General features: G+C 45.4%; 9 protein-coding genes across 9 annotated transcripts; 4 read left to right on the top strand and 5 right to left on the bottom strand.

The window, feature by feature from the left end:
- Positions 1 to 51: 51 nt before the first annotated feature.
- Positions 52 to 1,492, top strand: V1516DRAFT_665066 (uncharacterized protein; the record flags this gene model as incomplete). Its single annotated transcript, XM_066920648.1, has 2 exons — positions 52 to 1,060; positions 1,197 to 1,492. 2 exons carry the CDS (start codon positions 52 to 54, stop codon positions 1,490 to 1,492), a joined length of 1,305 nt encoding a protein of 434 aa, XP_066776905.1.
- Positions 1,493 to 2,269: 777 nt separating this feature from the next.
- V1516DRAFT_677344 (major facilitator superfamily domain-containing protein) lies at positions 2,270 to 4,561 on the bottom strand. Its single transcript, XM_066922567.1, has 2 exons — positions 3,555 to 4,561; positions 2,270 to 3,496 (listed from the first exon to the last, which is right to left on the bottom strand). Exons 1-2 carry the CDS (start codon positions 4,173 to 4,175, stop codon positions 2,327 to 2,329), a joined length of 1,791 nt encoding a protein of 596 aa, XP_066776904.1. The 5' UTR covers positions 4,176 to 4,561; the 3' UTR covers positions 2,270 to 2,326.
- Positions 4,562 to 4,754: 193 nt separating this feature from the next.
- V1516DRAFT_677343 (P-loop containing nucleoside triphosphate hydrolase protein) lies at positions 4,755 to 6,152 on the bottom strand. The gene is made up of 4 exons (XM_066922566.1): positions 6,032 to 6,152; positions 5,917 to 5,981; positions 5,565 to 5,852; positions 4,755 to 5,502 (listed from the first exon to the last, which is right to left on the bottom strand). The coding sequence occupies exons 1-4, from the start codon at positions 6,133 to 6,135 to the stop codon at positions 4,871 to 4,873; spliced, it is 1,089 nt and encodes a 362-aa protein (XP_066776903.1). The 5' UTR covers positions 6,136 to 6,152; the 3' UTR covers positions 4,755 to 4,870.
- Positions 6,153 to 6,290: 138 nt separating this feature from the next.
- Positions 6,291 to 7,748, top strand: V1516DRAFT_677339 (FMN-dependent dehydrogenase). Its single transcript, XM_066922565.1, has one exon. The coding sequence runs from the start codon at positions 6,340 to 6,342 to the stop codon at positions 7,687 to 7,689; it is 1,350 nt and encodes a 449-aa protein (XP_066776902.1). The 5' UTR covers positions 6,291 to 6,339; the 3' UTR covers positions 7,690 to 7,748.
- Positions 7,749 to 7,799: 51 nt separating this feature from the next.
- V1516DRAFT_626163 (P-loop containing nucleoside triphosphate hydrolase protein) lies at positions 7,800 to 9,071 on the top strand (the record flags this gene model as incomplete). The annotated part of the gene is made up of 2 exons (XM_066919734.1): positions 7,800 to 8,595; positions 8,752 to 9,071. The coding sequence occupies 2 exons, from the start codon at positions 7,800 to 7,802 to the stop codon at positions 9,069 to 9,071; spliced, it is 1,116 nt and encodes a 371-aa protein (XP_066776901.1).
- Positions 9,072 to 10,158: 1,087 nt separating this feature from the next.
- On the top strand, positions 10,159 to 11,533 carry V1516DRAFT_707907 (Alpha/Beta hydrolase protein; the record flags this gene model as incomplete). Its single annotated transcript, XM_066924184.1, has 2 exons — positions 10,159 to 10,826; positions 10,869 to 11,533. The coding sequence occupies 2 exons, from the start codon at positions 10,159 to 10,161 to the stop codon at positions 11,392 to 11,394; spliced, it is 1,194 nt and encodes a 397-aa protein (XP_066776900.1). The 3' UTR covers positions 11,395 to 11,533.
- A 23-nt stretch (positions 11,534 to 11,556) lies between these two features.
- Positions 11,557 to 12,365, bottom strand: V1516DRAFT_677336 (uncharacterized protein). The gene has a single exon (XM_066922564.1). The coding sequence runs from the start codon at positions 12,183 to 12,185 to the stop codon at positions 11,706 to 11,708; it is 480 nt and encodes a 159-aa protein (XP_066776899.1). The 5' UTR covers positions 12,186 to 12,365; the 3' UTR covers positions 11,557 to 11,705.
- On the bottom strand, positions 12,212 to 13,735 carry V1516DRAFT_428466 (histidine kinase-like ATPase). Its single transcript, XM_066919021.1, has 4 exons — positions 13,540 to 13,735; positions 13,460 to 13,482; positions 12,331 to 13,402; positions 12,212 to 12,269 (listed from the first exon to the last, which is right to left on the bottom strand). The coding sequence occupies exons 1-4, from the start codon at positions 13,678 to 13,680 to the stop codon at positions 12,228 to 12,230; spliced, it is 1,278 nt and encodes a 425-aa protein (XP_066776898.1). The 5' UTR covers positions 13,681 to 13,735; the 3' UTR covers positions 12,212 to 12,227.
- A 129-nt stretch (positions 13,736 to 13,864) lies between these two features.
- Positions 13,865 to 17,473, bottom strand: V1516DRAFT_625304 (uncharacterized protein; the record flags this gene model as incomplete). Its single annotated transcript, XM_066919701.1, has 3 exons — positions 13,865 to 17,119; positions 17,175 to 17,264; positions 17,333 to 17,473. 3 exons carry the CDS (start codon positions 17,471 to 17,473, stop codon positions 13,865 to 13,867), a joined length of 3,486 nt encoding a protein of 1,161 aa, XP_066776897.1.
- Positions 17,474 to 17,496: the final 23 nt, after the last annotated feature.

The following is a 17,496-nucleotide window of genomic DNA, read 5'->3' as shown; positions in this document are numbered from 1 at the left end:
CCGCCAATTGCGTCGCAATTAATAAACCAGTTACTCTTATTTTTGTCTATAATGGAGGATGAAATGATATTTCGGATGGATGAGGATATGCCTGACTTCATCCCGCGCTCAAGTGAGAACCCGAATAAGCAAGCCGATCGAGTCGTCAAATTGAGAAAAATAGGCAAGGTTTATAATCATGTTGGAATGACCGAGGGTAAATTAGACGATTCGCTAGGAAGTACTGTATCCGGACGAAAGTTGAGAAGAAGCCCCCGACAGACGATCAGTCAGTTTGCTATGGATATGATTCTCTACAAATTGCCAAATCCGCAGATAGAAGTGGAGGTGTTCGCGTCTGATCCGAACATGCTGGCAAGTGTACCTTCTTCCGACGTAGGAGTAACATCGCCGTGTGATGATATTGGACCGAATCCGGGAGATCTGTTAGCGCAGTTCTCAGCTTATTCAATTGAAATGTCTGCTCCTCAATTTCCGCTGGCCAAGGGAGAATTATCTAAACTAACAGAGTACAAATTTCGAGGCGAATACCCCACATACGACTCAATGAATCTTAATTCACACCTCTCCTATGTTTGTGATTACAGCGGATGTGCAACGATGGCCGCAGTGGATTTTACTAAATACATGCTATATGTAATACACATGTCCGAAGAACGCAAAAAGTCTAGCGAATACAAAGATTGCTTAGCAAACAACATCCAACGAAATGATACGTCGAATTCTACTACTACTGACTACCTCAGAGCGAAATCTGTTCACGCGGATCTGCATGCCCGCGCGCTCGATGCGTCGGTCAGTGTAATGAGGTTCCCGGGCCTTAGAATAACGTTCGAGCCGATAGAGCTCATTGTGTTCGCAGAACTTCAGGCAATAGCCGGAGACTTAATAATTCTGGTTAAGGAACTAGAACTTGAGTACAAAAGCTGGTTCGACCAAACAAATGAGTCGGTTGCGGCATCTGGTAGATCCGCGAAAGATTCCCCTGCCTACCGAGAAATTCTCTCTAAACGATTGAAGGTCCAGTGGGAGCTGTTTAATCTGTCTTATATGAAATTGTGTATGTGCAGAGCCATCAATTTCGGGAACAGGTATCTGTTGTTTGTGCCCGTCCTTAAATATTGGCAAATAATCGATGGCGAGTTGAGATGCATATTTGATAATGCGAAGTCTGTTGCTGATTGGCAGCTCGATAGTAGTAATCTTTGGTGGTGTTGTCCATGACATTGTGCCTACATCTTTGTTTTCGATGTATTTAAGGATTTCCACGTCCTTTACGAAGGTATTTGCTATCAAAGTTGTCGACATTACTTACTACCATCTTCTTGATACAGGATTCTATTATACCATTGTCTATATGAATCTGATACCCGTTATACCTCAAAATGTGTACTTTGTGAAGTCAGCTAAGATATCCGACAATAATGATACTGATTTTGGAATTATTTTAATATCAGAAACAGATTCTGATTCCGTCGTAACAGTAAAATGATACAGCTGATAAAGCGGAGTTAGAGGATAATGATTCTATTTCCGCCGACGCAGTCCCGTGTTGAACTTGTATTTTTTTTCTGGCCAGCGGAAAAATTCAAAACAAACCTAGCCAGATATCGGTCAATTCCTTCATATTAAATATATGTTTAATATTTCATAGTAAGGTCTAATATGATCGTTTACATCTTGGATTTATTTACTTTTAGACAGCTGTTCAGTCTATCTTATTGATGGCTAGAATACCGCACAAACACTACGTCTTCTACCGGACGAGCTCTTGATCACTAATCGTTGCAGCCTACGGCCGGGATGCTGTACTATTCACCAACATCGCGCTGGACATTCTATAAAAAGAGCTGATATGACGCGGCCGAACACAAAGGCAGTAACACTTACAATAACGGCAGTGGCGCGGCGCAGAAGCAACTAATTATCAAACTTCTCGATCTTTATTATGGCGCACGTCGAGCCCGACCGACGCTGCCAACTAGGGACTTCAACTTTGTGCAAGTCCCCGAATACATCCGACTCTATTTCAAGATTCTATGCATCTGGATTCGTGTTCGACTCGGCATTCGCCATGCCTTTTTCTCCGGAGATTACTGGTGATAGACTTTGATGCGTCAGGTAGAGCTCATTGGTGAAGTCATTTAAGCGGTCTTGGATGAGACTCCAACGTAGACTCACAAAAGTTATAGTTGATACAGCCGGAGGACATTATTATATTGAGTCACACCTTCAGTTTATAGTTTTAACGGATTTAAAACTGATAAGATTAACCAACAGAAACCAAATTTATTTTTAATTCAAACTATAATCTCACATTTAACCTCTAGTGTGCAAATCTAAAATCCAAACGCGCAGACCCTTCGTCAGTCGTGTATAGCTTATAATGGTTTTGCTCTTCCTCAGTCATTGCGTTCCAAATCTTGTCTCGGTACTGATTACGGTAAATGTAATAGAACTTGACCAGAATGTAGACCACCATAGACATACAACCCAAACCAATCAACACCGTATTACCTCTGTGATAGAGTGGCTTATCATCCGCGCGATAGACGTACGAAGTGATAATTCCACTCAGCTGACAAAACATGTTGTACATCGCTGCTGACAATGTCCTTGTACGGACGGAGTTTGAGTTTCGCGATGTCCATCCAACCTGGATAGCATGTGTATACGGAGAGGACAACAGCACTGTAGTAACAGCGTACTTCGCCCATCGACTTGACTCCGCAGTGAATGTTCGCAGAGGAATCAGGCAAATCACAATCCAGAACTGAGCGGCGAAGCCAATCAACGAACGCTCGTTCAATCTTTGTGCAGCATATGTTGTGAGCAGAAGAATAATTAAGTGCGCAACCTGATATGGCAGCACCATCAAAGTACTCTGCAAAGTCGTGAACCCGATGGATCGAAGCGTGAGAGTCAAATAAGTCGATACTGGCGATGAAGACATGCCGAACACAAGACCAATCAGATAGATTGGCCAGAGATCATAATCAAGCAGCGACCGCTTAAGCATCCTAAAATCCAATGCTTGGCGATTATGCATGTCGCCTTTCGACGGATCATCGCGTAGAACCCGATTAACAATAATTGTTTCTTCTCTCGCATCGAACCAGCCTTTACGACCGCGGAACCAGGAAGCTGTCTTTGTAGGCGACGGGGGCATCATGAAAAACGAGATAATTCCAATAACACAGGTAATGCATCCCTCAATGAGAAACAGCCATCGCCATCCTTCCTTACCACCGGCACCATTCATATGAAGAATTCCAAATCCAAGAAACGCGGAAATAATATCGGAACAGGTGAGCGCGGCCCAAAAGTACGCAAGACGTACCGGCAATTCGGATGCAGTATAGAAATACGACAAGTACAGACAGATATCAGCAATAAATCCACCTTCCCAGGCACCAATAAGTCCACGAGTAATGTAAAACGAAGCAGCACCATTCAGCCAATGCTGCGAAAAAGCAACAATACTCCAAGAAATCATCTATGCTAAGTTAGCCTTAACCGTTCAGAATTTAGTTACCTTAAGAAGTTTCACTTACCTGGATCGGGATCCAAACATCAGGACCAAGCTTTTTGCTGACAAGTTGCGAAGGGACTTCGCAAATCAGGAAGCAAACCTTGAAAATTGTATTTCCATTATTATAAACGTTTGTGCTCAGATTGAGATCGGTTAACATATCACCTGCGACAGCTTGCGAGATATTTCCACGGTCGAGCTGAAGAGCCATAAACATAATTGCACACCACAACATGATACGAAGATCCATTTTACGGACAATCTTTTTTTCTTCGTTCCATGTCCAACGTGCAAGAGGATCAAACCTATGCAAATTTTCGTACTGGGGAATCGGTTGGAAAAGCTTTGCCTTGTCTGGATCATCAAATACAGATGGCTGTGTGGCGACTGTATCCAAATCACGGTCAATTTTGGATTTAGGTGTCCAAAAGTAATATTTCAAAGGACCTTCTGATGCCAATTCAGGCCAATCCTTAGGGATATTCAAGCGGGCCGTGATACCTCCGTACAGAGTATTATCTGCCGAGCTTGTGGGCGACAAATCCTTATCAAGTGACTCTCGCTCATTAAATTCAGTCTGAAAATTCTTTTCCTTTATTTGAGATTTAGATTCAGAGTCAGACTCAACCGTGTGATCAGCCATTGTGTCTGCTTAAAATGCTGCAGTATCATTGGAATGAGCTTCATTGAGGGGTATGCATGCGTATTTGTAGACACAGAAGGACTAGTCCGTATCTTCAAAATTTCTCAAAATCGACTCTTTATCACGGAGACAGTAGCTCGGATTGCGAAAGAGCAATGCTTTTCTTGGTTTCATGATTTGGAACGCATTACCGTGATTTCTATCGTTTGCCATCAGATTCGCAATCGATCAGCGCTTGCTCGACTCCGAGACCAAGCACGGCGACTTAGACCGCCAACAAGGCGCCAACTATTGCATTCTCTTAGACGAACTGCATATCAACTGTCTTTCTCCGAAAATTTTCAGCAGAACCGTAGTCCAGCTCAACTGCGTTAGACTTGGCCAATATCGCGTAAGTTGTAGAAAGATTGCGTCAGATCGTGCTGGGATTAGCATCCTAACGTTTCAGCGTACTAGCACTTGCAAGCATGTCAACTGCTACTGATAAAACTCTTATCGAATATAACGATAGACTAACTACAAGCTTAAAAATTACTTTTTTTATAATTCTCCGCTAAACGTTTACGCCACTAGAGGAAAGCAAACGTAAAGATCAGGATATGTATGCATGTGAGGTGCTGGGATTCGTTTTTCTGTACGCACATTTGACGAAAATATCCATAATAAGTTAGTAAAAGATGTCAATTCATAATTAATTAAGAAACAGAATGAAGATCCACACAGGACTTTACAACTCCAATCATTGCGCTTGTCTGAATGGTTTCCGATCCACCACTAGACAGACGATACTCGATATCAGCTAAGCCAGCAATTGTTCGAGCTCTTGCGTTCGGCAAAAGCTCGATTGATTCAAGTTCCTCAAAAACCGCTTGCAAGATATCTGCCAAAGCCAGGCCATTAGAAACTTTGATATTCCGAACGGTGCGAACGGCGGTTCCCCACTCATCCGAGAGCATGGAATCCAATATTGACCGAACATTGGATGGCTTAGGATTGCCCACACATTCGTAGATGTCATTTTCAGAGATCGCATGAGACGAATCGGGTCTCGAGCTCGAAGGCTCATCTGTCGCAACATGACATGCTTGCAAGACATTCAACGCCCGTCGCATATCGCCTTTAGAGAGAACCAGCAAGGCGTTAAGCCCGTCGTCGGAGATGGACACGTTTTCAGCTTCGATAACTTGTAAAATGCGCTGCTGAATAGCATTCTGCGCAATCGGAGAAAACCGAAATCGTGTGCATCGGGACTGAATTGCAGGTGTGAGCTTGTGGATATAGTTGGCTAGGATGCAGAATCGTGTGTGCGTGGTATACTTTTCCATGACTAACAAGCCTCATTAGCATCTCGCTTAAATGCGTTTTACAACAGAAATCTATTTATCGTACTTCTCCGCAAAGCTCCCTGAGCTGCTGCAGTCATGGCGTCGGCTTCATCCAGGATGATAAGTTTGAATCCTTTACTGAACATCTGCTGAGTCGATGCAAATGTCTTGATCTGTTCTCGGACAACATCAATTCCACGATCATCTGAGGCATTCAGCTCCAATACCATATTCTTGAAATTATTTCCGTAGATTTCCCGCGCAATCGCCAGAATTGTCGTCGTTTTCCCAGTTCCCGGTGGACCATAGAACAGTAGATGTGGAACTTTGTTGGATGTAATAAACGTGCGAACTAAAGATCGAGGTTTTTTAGAATTGTTCAAAGTTATAAAAGTGTTAATATATCTGTAACGTACTCGTCGAAATAATACTATCATGTCCTGCAACTTCATCTAAAGTACTTGGCCGATATTTTTCTACCCTGGCGGATTAGTTAGTTAAATGACAGTCCTGAAAATAATTTAACCATACCACGGCAGTGTATCATCCTTGCTTCTATCAGACGATTGATTCTTTTTCCCCTTATTGATTAATTTCCGAGTTGGAATATCCTCGGCCATTTCTGCGTCTGACATTTCGAATTCTTTTCGTCTCTATAGGAATTATAGAGGTTCGCTAACGCGTCGAGATTAATTGAACGCGTATTGGGAAGTAATATCACGTGAAGCGTCACATGTCAATAATATTGACGGCTGATCCCGTAGTTAGCATTATGCCACAATTATTCAAGAAAAGAATCTTGAAATGCCGGATCTGAAAAGATCAAAATACAAAGCGGCATGGGTGAATTGTCTGAGTTAACTCGAAGACCAACCAATTCCTGGGATAAATACCAGGTCGACATTTACAGTGCTTTGGTACCGCCTAAGCTTCCTACTGATCTACTGAAGTTAGAGGAGCAAGCTCGAGCAAGACTATCAAGTCGCCAATTCAATTATATTCATGGTAACGCGGGACAGGCTTTAACATATCAAGCTAATCGGGATGCTTTCAAAAAATATGCATTTATTCCTCGGGTGCTTCGAGGCGTGGACCAGCGCAATCTGAGTGTGGAGCTATTTGGAAAGAAATATAAATCGCCAGTTCTTCTGGGTCCAGTGGGAGTACAAAAGATAGCTCATCCTGATGGAGAATACGCTACAGCCCGAGCAGCTGCTTGTATTGGTATTCCCTTTGTACTGTCGACCGCAAGCAGCACTAATTTGGAAGATGTTGCTGAAGTGCATGCCGAGGCATCGCTCCATCAGGTTAATTCATCGCCTAACGAAGCAGACAGTACGTTTGAGACGGCAGATCGCTGGTATCAGCTTTACTGGCCACGCGATGACGATCAAACCGAGTCGATACTTCATCGAGCTGAAGAAGCAGGATATTCTGTTTTGGTAGTCACACTGGATACTTTTTCCTTGGGCTATCGGCCGGCTGATCTGGATCAAAGCTATCTTCCATTCATTTGGGGAGAAGGATGCGCAATTGGATTTAATGATCCCGTGTTTATAGAAAACTATTCAAAGGATCTGGAAAAAAGGCCAAGCATGAGCTTGCTCACCAAGGTCCAGTTGCTAGTTTCGCGCAGTCAATGGAGTCCTCGATTGCTACTCAGTCTTTTGTTTAGACATAAAACGATTTTCAAATCTTTAGCATGGCTAGCTCAAGCTTTTCCTGGAAAACAGCGCACCTGGGAGGACTTGAGGCGCCTGAGGCAATATTGGAAAGGTCCGATTGTGTTGAAAGGAATACAGAGCGTAGCAGATGCAAGATTAGCAAGCCAATTTGGGATGGATGGAATTATAGTGTCAAATCACGGTGGACGACAGCTCGATGGAGCCATTGCCTCTCTAGATGCTCTAGCTCATATTTCAGCAGATCTTGAGGTCCAGAAGAGTGGGATTACAATCCTATTTGACTCTGGAATTAGAACAGGCTCGGATATCTTGAAAGCTCTTGCCCTAGGAGCAAAGGCGGTATTGATTGGAAGACCTTATATTTATGGTCTTGCACTCGGAGGATCCGCAGGAATAGAACATGTAGTCCGCTGTCTGCTAGCGGAAGCCGATATTTCTTTAGCAAATCTGGGACTTCAAAGCATTTCCGAGCTGAATCGCGATGTGTTCACAGTAGAGCGGTAGCTAAAGAACATCAGTCACGTGATGATAATAATATTCTGGGGAGTTTCGATTGATCGAGCTTGTGGCGTGTAGTTGATGGGATCAGAGATGATAGAGTCCGGTGTAGAATTATGACGGATGTAAGTCAAATCGTGCCGACACTAGACGTGTCGCGCTGCAGCGAACAGCTATTTAATTCGTTTGATGAGGCCAATTTGCAATGTGCGGATATTGCAGCTTTGAGCGAGACGATGGGCCAGTTGACGACGCGATTGCGGCGACCGGCAGATGAAATCAACGGATTTGTAGACGCGCTGCGAGCGTCGACTGTGCCTAAACGACCGCAGAAGATGTCGGACTTTGCCAAAGAAGTGGAGTACTTTACGAGCGGCGATAGCGAGCTAGATAGGTGTTTGTTTGATGGTCGTGGGATAGGAACAAGAAGTATTACGGAGCTGTGCGGAGCAAGCGGAGTAGGGAAGTCCAATTTTTTGACACAACTGTGTGTCGGAGTACAATTGCCACGCCTATTTGGTGGACTGGATAAAAATGCAATCTATATTTCTACCGAGGCGGGTCTGGAAACACGTCGTTTGAACGAAATGGTTCGAGCTGTACGCGAGCAACATGCACATTCTCCGGAAGTGACGGTTAGCGCAGGCAGAGTGTTTTGCATTACATGTTCGGACCTCGAATCGCAGGAACACATTTTGACGTATCAACTTGTGCATGCTATTAGAACCCGAAATGTCGGACTAGTTGTTTTAGACAGTATAGCCAGTCATTACCGTGCTGAATCAGGCGGTGGTCAAGGTTCAGCGACGAGCAGACGCACGATTGATCTCCTACGGTGCGAGGCAGCTCTTCGACGCGCAGCCCGAGCAGGATGTGCGGTTGTTGTTGCGAACCAGGTTACAGATTTATTTGGTGCGGACGAACTTGCAATTGAAGCTCGGTACTGTGCGACGGCTCACGTAGTGCCGCAAGAGTCTCCTAATGGCGAGAAAGAACCATATTTTGTACGAGCGAGCAATCCCGAGATAGAAGAGGATAGTTTGCAGAGAGACGGGTTTGCACAGTCAGGAAGCGAAACAAGTCTGAGTCCGCGTGACTACGAAACACATGGCGATGTATTTGCGCTGGACATGCAGACTCGGTTTTACTCAGGATGGAAATGGCCCGACGGAGATGAACGGCCGAAATTGCCTGCTATGGGCCAAATATGGGCTAGCAGCGTGGACACTCGACTGGTCATGCGTCGACAGGGAATGGAGGACGATGACGGACAGCCCAGCTCTACGGTAGGCCGACGTACGATGGCAGTCGTATTTTCTTCTCGTCTTGCTCCCCATGAAGCGACAGTTGAAATTTGGACCGGCGGTGTGCGATACTGCCAGGCTTAGATTTAATTCTTGTCGACATCTGCTCAGGCATAGCCATTCTCTGCATTCCCACTATCATATCCACCTTCGCATCTGTCTCTTCTCCAACCACGACCGCAGGGCGTCATCCACACGACCACTAAACAATCCCAATCACAAAGAGCCAGCTGACAATAGTCCGCTGATCGCCACAACGGCAAAGAGTTTCTCCGGTCACGAGTAAGCCACCACGTGACGTCTCTATCCCAACAAGGACAAACGGCCTGGTTGTTTCCCCAGCCAAACAAAACAAGCTCGACCAAGTTTCCGACACGGTGTGCGAAAACTGGGTTCCGAAAGCTCGCCGTCGGTTCGGTTTTCGAGCAACAATCAGGAAACTTTTTTTTTTGGTTTTGCCATTCTGCGCGTGTGTTGGATAAGTTTCGACTGTGCACGATTCTGCTCGGACAGCTTGTCTCCTGGTTCTTCTGCGTTTTGTTCCGGTTCAATTTCTGTCCGTCTGGCGGACTGGCTGGCCCAGTCCATTTTCATTCCCATTTCCCATCGTCAAAACTCCCTTTCTTTCGTCCGCTCTCCTTCCCAGAATTAACCGCTCTCCGTCATTTCTAGCTCTAATCGCCCTACTTCCACGCCTATAAACAGCTAATTTTCCCCGCCACCGCGCCACGCGGCTGTCAGCTTCTGATCGACTGCTGTTTGCACGCGGTTGTTGTATACAGTTGTTTTGTCTCGACCTCTAGAAGCAATCGTGCTGACTTCAACACTGTCTTTCGGCGCGCCGCCATCGCGGCGGGCTTGGATTGTCCTCACCAGTCTCGCTCGTCTTCCGCTTGCTGTCAGCAACCCCCCCCGGCGATCGTTCTCCTGTTCGACTACATTAAGATCTGCCGCCGCCGCTGCTGCTGCCTCCCCTGCTTCTGTCCAGTCGTCTTCCACGTCGCGTCCGTCCTCCACTCCTCGATACAACGGACCTTCTCTCGACGACGTTGTTCTTGAAGAGAGCTCTATGGCCTCCTCTACCGCTTCATCTACTCAAGCATCCTCTAATGGCGAGAGCACTGGGGTTCGGCCTCCTGCTCGCGGAGGTTTTATCTATCGTTTAATACACATGCAACTGCCGCTTGATTTTCGAACTGCCGTCGACCAGTGGTGGAGCCCTCCTTCTTTAGAGGTCGCCGAACGCCAGGTCTTGTCTTTCCTGCCCTTCTATCCTGAACCAGATGCGACTCGCAAGGCCGAGTCGCTTGCTGTCGAGCTTTCTCCTGGTCGGATTATTAACGAGTTCGAAATCACACGTACGACAGAGGAGTCCACTGACGACCTGGTCATACTACATGGCTACGGGGCTGGTCTTGCATTTTTCTATCGGAATTTTAACCGGTTATCAAGTGTCCCTGGCTGGCGACTACACGCTCTGGACTTGTTAGGATACGGACGGTCATCTCGACCACGATTTCGCATAAAGGCAGCCGACAAGTACGACGCTGTGTACAAGGCAGAAGACTGGTTCATCGATAGCTTGGAACAGTGGCGCATAAAGAAGGGTCTTGAGAAGATTACGTTGATGGCGCATTCGATGGGCGGATATATCAGTGTAGCGTATGCTCTGCGATATCCCGAACGGATCAAGCGTCTAATATTAGTATCTCCAGCAGGTGTTCCGCGAGATCCTTTTGTAGTCCATGACGACGCCGCGTACGAACGTGCAATGGCTCCTACGGTTGAGTCGACGATCTCTGAGCTAACCACCTCTCAACGAGAGACGACGCAACCCAGGTTTAGCAAAGAGTCCGAGTCTGTGAATTCGGATGTTCTAAGGCCTGATCCCCTTCGAACACATCCAGTCGCCAAAGCTGAGCTTAAGAGACCGCTTCCTAAATGGCTGGTCTTTTTATGGGAGCGACACGTATCACCATTTGTATTTGTGCGGTACACGGGACCGCTGGGGCCTCAGCTCGTATCTATGTGGACGAGCAATCGGTTTGCAATGCTGCCCAAGCCTGAGTGTACTGCTTTGCATGACTATGTGCTTGGTCTTTTCACGGCGCGGGGATCTGGCGAATACGCCATAACGCGACTACTGGCACCTGGCGCCTATGCACGGATTGCACTCATTGATCGAGTCAAGAATTTGAAGGTTCCTACATTGTGGATCTATGGTTCTAATGACTGGATGGACTCATCAGCAGGTGATCGTGCCGCGTCTATAATGCGTGCGAACGGAGTTCCGTCTGAATGCGTCATTGTTGATCGTGCAGGTCACCATGTTTATTTGGACAATCCTGCTATGTTTGATAAGGTAGTGACACGTCAGCTTGCACAGGTTCGAGGAATTGCAGAGTAGTTATTGGTCATGTTGGTTTTAGATCAACGAAAAAATTCAAAAGCGGCGGTTGTGATCTATTTTGTTGGAAAAGTATCAACTGCAATGAGAGTCATTTGTTTTGTGTATAGATTTTAATAAAATAATATTCATCATTAAAGTGTGTGAGAGTGTGTGCAAGTGGTGAGTTGAGGTTGGTGCGATCCAGAGTCTTGCCTCAACTCGGTGCTTTGAAATTGACAATTTGGTTGCTCAGTGTCAATTAGCGTGGAATTAAGTATTGAGGATGACTGTTATATAACTTGATTTTTGTCAAGTTATTTTCCGAATTATTAGCGCATTCGCATATACTGCTTCAAGAAAATGGTTTGGACAAGTACAGCAATAATGGTGGCAATCGTCGCGGTCCAAGTCTTTGGAAGAGTGATCGATCTTCTCGAGATCGAGCCACGAGGATTTCTAATTGAAAACACAGTCGTCACGGAAACGTCGACGAAGTTTATACAAGTAGAGACTACGATTACGAGTTCGGTTGCGTTGGCTTCTTCTACTTCCTCATCTGTTGCCGGTAGCAGCAGCAGCGGCTCATTGTATATCGTGTTCTCTGACTTGACTTGTTCTACAGGATCGACCACATTTAGTCTGGCAGATGATCCTAGTCTGGCGATGGAATCAGCTACTGAGAACCAAAGTCTGAGTGCGACGTCAACAACAATGATAACAACAACTTCACCGGATAGGATCATAGCAGGAACAGGAATAATAATTTTTGGCAGTACTTCGACAGAAGCGGTAATAGTATACAAAGCCATGCCAACCTAGGCTTCTGGCTGAAACTGTCGAAAGAGAAAACATCAAATGGCTTCCGGACATCTGATCGTTACGTATGCATCCGTCTAGAAGACTAAGGTTAGCAGTCAATGTAAATACGAAATCAAGTTCAAATGCGAAACCTACTCCCCATCCAAAAATACTTTCTAGCTCAATCTTGCCTCCAAAATATTCCGCATAGGCTTTACTTAGCGGTAGTCCATAACCAAGACCACCCATAGAACTTCCGCCAGTACCAGTGACGCTTGGTGGAGGCGTGTTAATCGTTTTGAATCCCTGGTCGCGATCATCTTCTTCAAACGTCGACTCGGAATATTTCCAGATCTTCTCCAACTGCGCCGACGGAATTCCACCGCCTCGATCTCTGATCCTGATCTGTACCAGATCGCCCGATCGCGTGATTGTGATTTGCACCGGGATCAGTGGTACGCTGCCGTGCAACTTCGTGGACACGTCAGCAGGCTTCGAATCCTCTGCTGCGGTTGCTCGTGCGGCAGGCGTATCGCCCACAGAATGCTCGATCGTTGCTCTGAACGAATTTTTCAACAGCTCAGTCAAAATATACTCTAAGTGCTCGCTAACATATATGCCCGTGATATCCTTGCCCCTTTCAATTTCAATTGTAGGTCGCACGCCATACTGAAGATCAGATACATCCGCCAATAAGCTGGCGATTGTCTGACACAGTTCGGCAGGTCGTAACTGAGTATCGACCATGCCGATAAAACTTGCTCTGTTAAGATCTGGCTGCTCGCTCTGTTGAGAAAGCATAATGTGGTGTTTCGCGGCCAGCCGAATTCCGAGTCGTGCTCGTAGATGGGTGTCCAAAAACTCAGTAGCCCGCCGCGAACTGATGTAATTTTTGGCTTCGTCTATTCCCTTTGCAAGCACAGGGATTGCATCAGTATGTTCCGCGACCATTTTCTCAAATGCTTGCACAAGCGCCTGATTCTCGGCCGCCGGCGTCGACGCCAGCTCGTGCCGAGATCCGTAGACAAAACTGATCGATGCAAGATACTTCAAGTAGATCTGCGATATATTTGGATTCAACATTACTATGTAAGGCAGATTTCTCAGCGCGATAGCTCGCTGCGCCAAACTACATAGAATCTCGTGTTTCAATACTAGAGCATTGCCCAGCAGCTCCTCGGAACTGATCGGTGGACGTCCGAGTCGAGTCAAATCAGATAATGTATATCTATGTGAATATTAGGATCATCTAGAATATTTAGAGCAAGCACATCTAGCGGCTTACTTGCTTGCGCTTCCTTTCGAATACTGTTTGGTTAACATTTTCTATCTACAACATCTTATGAATCCACAAATATCTCGTACCTCGGAAATGACCTTCTCCATATCAATGCCAGGGAATACTGGCTCGTCCAGCGAAAACTTGGAGTAGTTTCGTCTACTCCGTCGGCATAATTCCGCAGCCAACTTCATTGACCGTTGCATGCTTAGATCTCTTATCGCCATCGTGAACTATTACGACAAACTAGTTTGCAGTCCAATGTAGAAATGCACTCCACTCTTATGCAATTAATGAAATTTATTCCAGGTGGCTCGCGCGGCGCCCCGCACTATGACTCCATGTTTTATTTACTATTAACAAATATTGTCTGTCCTGTGAAAATGCAATGTAAAAGGTATGATACAACAACTAATCCTCTTCTATTCTTTGTCTCTTTCCTCTTCCACCACTTTTTCCCGCTATTCGTTTTCCTTGTTTACTAAAATACTCTTTCTTCTCCTTCCTTTCTCTCTCACGTCTCTTTTCCTCTCCTTCCTGAATCTTCTTCACATACGCGGTCTTGTTCTGCTGTTTTTTCTCCTGTCGTTTCCGCTCTTTTTCATTTCGGATCGTCATAACAGTCTGCATTAGCGCACGTTTCTTCTTCTCGTCTCCTCCCAGTACCACAGCTCGTTTGGACAGGTAGGATTCCTTGCGCTGAGGTTTCATCATTGTAATCTGTGATTTAAACGGTAACTCTGACTGAACGCTCTTCGGAACCCTTAGCGGATTGAATTTGCGCGTCGGCCGTTCGATCGTTTTGTAATATGAATCTTTTGGATTCGGAACCGCAATCTCATTCTCATACCGCACTTGACCCGTAAGCCTCATCCCTTGCCATTCGGTCTTGTTCTTGATCAACAAAGACGTGACAGGGTTGTAAAATTTCCGCGGCTGAATAGGATACCATGCTCTCAGAATGATAATGTCACTCATTAGAATTTTGTCTTCGAACGTAGCCCGGAAACGGCCCTCAGGCTTCGCAAGCGCTCTCTTGATCTGACCTCGGATGCCGGACACAGTTTTGATAGTCGCACCTTCAAATTTGGCTACCTCGAGCGCAGAATTGAACATCCCTTGGATAAATGCAGTATTCTTAAAAATCTTATACGGTGTTCCGACTAGCTTCAATTTCTTGACAATCTCCACACTTGCATCCACTTCCTGGACAGTTCCTGTCGCCGCAATTCGAAACGCTCCAGTCGCAGAATTATTAGCCACGTTTTGGATAGCACAGAATCCCGTGTTTGGAGCCACCAGTGGACCATAGAAGGTTGCGAGACAATGAAGATGCTCCGGCGTATACTTCAGCATACGATTTCGGGTCCGCGAATCCGTTGTAGTATATATAGGAATACTTTGAAACCGGCGCCAACCAAGCGAGAAAATCAAAGGGTCGTTAGTTTTCAAAATCTTCCGATGCCATCGGTGCCGTTTCAGCCGGACTTGCAGAAATCCGAACCTGTCCTCGGACGCCAACAGACTGCCCATCACAACAGGAAATTTTGGATCGAATGTCTCGATAAACTCGCAAGAAATATTGTCAATTACAATGCGAACGTAGCATCCGGACCGAAACCCTTCAATTCGGTCCCGTGTGTCCGAATCCATCTCATCGAACTCTGCTTTGTTTATTTCCAATTGCTTTGAAATCTTTGCCTTTTGCGCATCATGCCAAGTATCATAAAGCTGTTTATCTGGATCATCATCTCCCAGCCCGTCATCTTCTTGTGCTTCTTCCTCTTCGAATTGTAGACGGAGCTTTTCTTTCTTTTTTGCATTCAATGCTCGCTCCTTCTCGTAATCAGTGTCCTGTTGTCCATTTTTTGTATTATTGTCTTCCCCCACCTTCCCTTCTTCTTCCTCCTCTAGTTCCTCATCAGACTTCGATTCGAATTTCTCGCCAGTCTCCAGATCTTCAAAGTCACCCAATTCGTCGTCATCATCCGAATCAAAATCACTTGAATTTATCTCATCATCTTGCCATTCGGACTGTCCAGTTAAAAAGCGACCACGTAGCTGACTAATTCCAGTTCCGGATTCACCCCATTTCTCTTTAAGCAGTTCATAATCGTAAATGGGAACAGTACGTTCAACTTCTCCCTCGTCATTGATCAAAATGGAACTGTTGGCCCGTCTTTGGAAAAAGTCGCCATCTTCGGCCTCGGAATCCGGTTCACTGTCTTCCCCCTCTTCTTCTTCTTCATTATCGAGTTCTTCATTTTTCCAACGTTTGATAACTTTATCAGGTGAAATATTTTCCATGTATATCAACTTTCCAATATCCCACTTACGATGACCGACTTTGAAATCTTTATTTGCTCGTTCAGACAAATTGCTCTTCCATCTAAGATCGCTGGGATCATCTTCAAATCCATCGAATTCATCCTCATAATCGCCCATATCCGAGTCACTATCTGCAAATGCAAATTCTTCACTCCTTTCCTCGTTGTCTTCATGCTTAGACCGATGCGACAGCGATCTAGCATATGCATCTTCTTCGGCATCCACGTCGTCATCTTCATCTTCATTGTCATCAGAGCCGTCATCCAAATCGCCATACAAATCGCCGTCACCGTGGTCAACGGTTTCACTTTCTAAACTTCTACCTAATCTTCGCTCAGTACGACCCTTATCAAGATTATGGCTGTCTTCGACAATCTCATTTATTGCATTAGCGCCGGAGAAAAGTTGGATTCCACGATTATCTTCTCCGAGGGTCTTCTTGGCATTCTGTAATTCAACAACTAGTCGTTCACCAACTCCTTTCTCCTCACCCGCTGTGAAGCTTTTCGAGCCAACATCGATATAGACAGCATCCTTATCGATTAAAACACCGCCGACGTCGCTCATAGGGGCGTAAATAACCTTCAGTCTGTCGTCAAGTCGCTTTCGTCTTTTTATCTTTCCTTCTTCCAGCTCCTTCTTTTCTTGATAAGGAGTAGGACAAGGATCAGGCATCCGCTCAACTTCCGAGATCGTCAAATCACCAATACCAGGAATATGAACCCTAGCATTTGTGGCAGATAATGCTGTGCCATGTACATATCCATAGATTGTAATCTTGCGGTCAACCTTGGGATTACCTTCTAGCTCGTTTGGATGAGTTATATCCACAACACGGTCGGCTAATAAATACGAGTGCTCATTCCGCCATTTCAAAGGCCGGAATTTCATGACGCTAATGAAACGAGCTAAATTTAAGATTTCTCGATCGGGATACCGCCCATTCATAACACCCGACAGATAAAATAATTTAGCTCCTTTATAAACTTCAGTCCACAACCTATGCTTTAGTCGCTTTTTGGATGCCCGAAGAGTAGATGGAGATTTGAACAAATCAAGATGTGTAGCAATCCCCAAAATACGGGGGAATCCGTGCGGAGCAAGAACATTTAGAAACTCCATTGTTTCCATCTCAAAACCAAAGTTGCCATCTATTAGTAAGAGAACGAGATCTGCAATTTTCGCGATATCGATCATACTGTTCAGATCATTGGGACACTCCAAAAAAGTCAGGCGCCGTCGCTTCCCAGAAACAAGAGTTACTGGTCCGCGAATATCACTCAAAGTATGCTTTGTGTACCTTCGAACAAGACTTTTGATCAGAGTAGTCTTGCCAGTCTACATAGTTCATGTTAGTCCAAGCAATCCTGCCACAAGTCTGCGGTCTACTTACCCCAGGAGGGCCAACCACCGCAACAATGATTGGAGGAGGCTCCTCTGGTGTTCGATCAACCATTGGAACATGATATTTCTTTTCGTTCATCTATAATAAATTAGCATTTCGCCCTTTGTGTGGCTATAACAGAAATGTTCATATATATAATCCCGTACATCTTGAGAACGTCTTGCCTGGCGCTCCATCTTACGAGGGGCCGACACGGCAAACGCCTTCGCATTCTGGCCATTATTGTGGAGACTTCTTTTGGCAATTTTGGTGCGAACCGCTCGGTGAGACTTGTTTTCTTGTTCCATTGCCCCTGCTTTTGCTCTTTCTG

Source organism: Lipomyces oligophaga, assembly GCF_038497815.1.
Source record: "Lipomyces oligophaga strain CBS 7107 unplaced genomic scaffold V1516scaffold_5, whole genome shotgun sequence".
Taxonomy (NCBI): domain Eukaryota; kingdom Fungi; phylum Ascomycota; class Lipomycetes; order Lipomycetales; family Lipomycetaceae; genus Lipomyces; species [Lipomyces] oligophaga.
The sequence above is the reverse complement of the archived record's forward strand: the minus strand, read 5'-3'. Positions and strand labels throughout refer to the sequence as shown.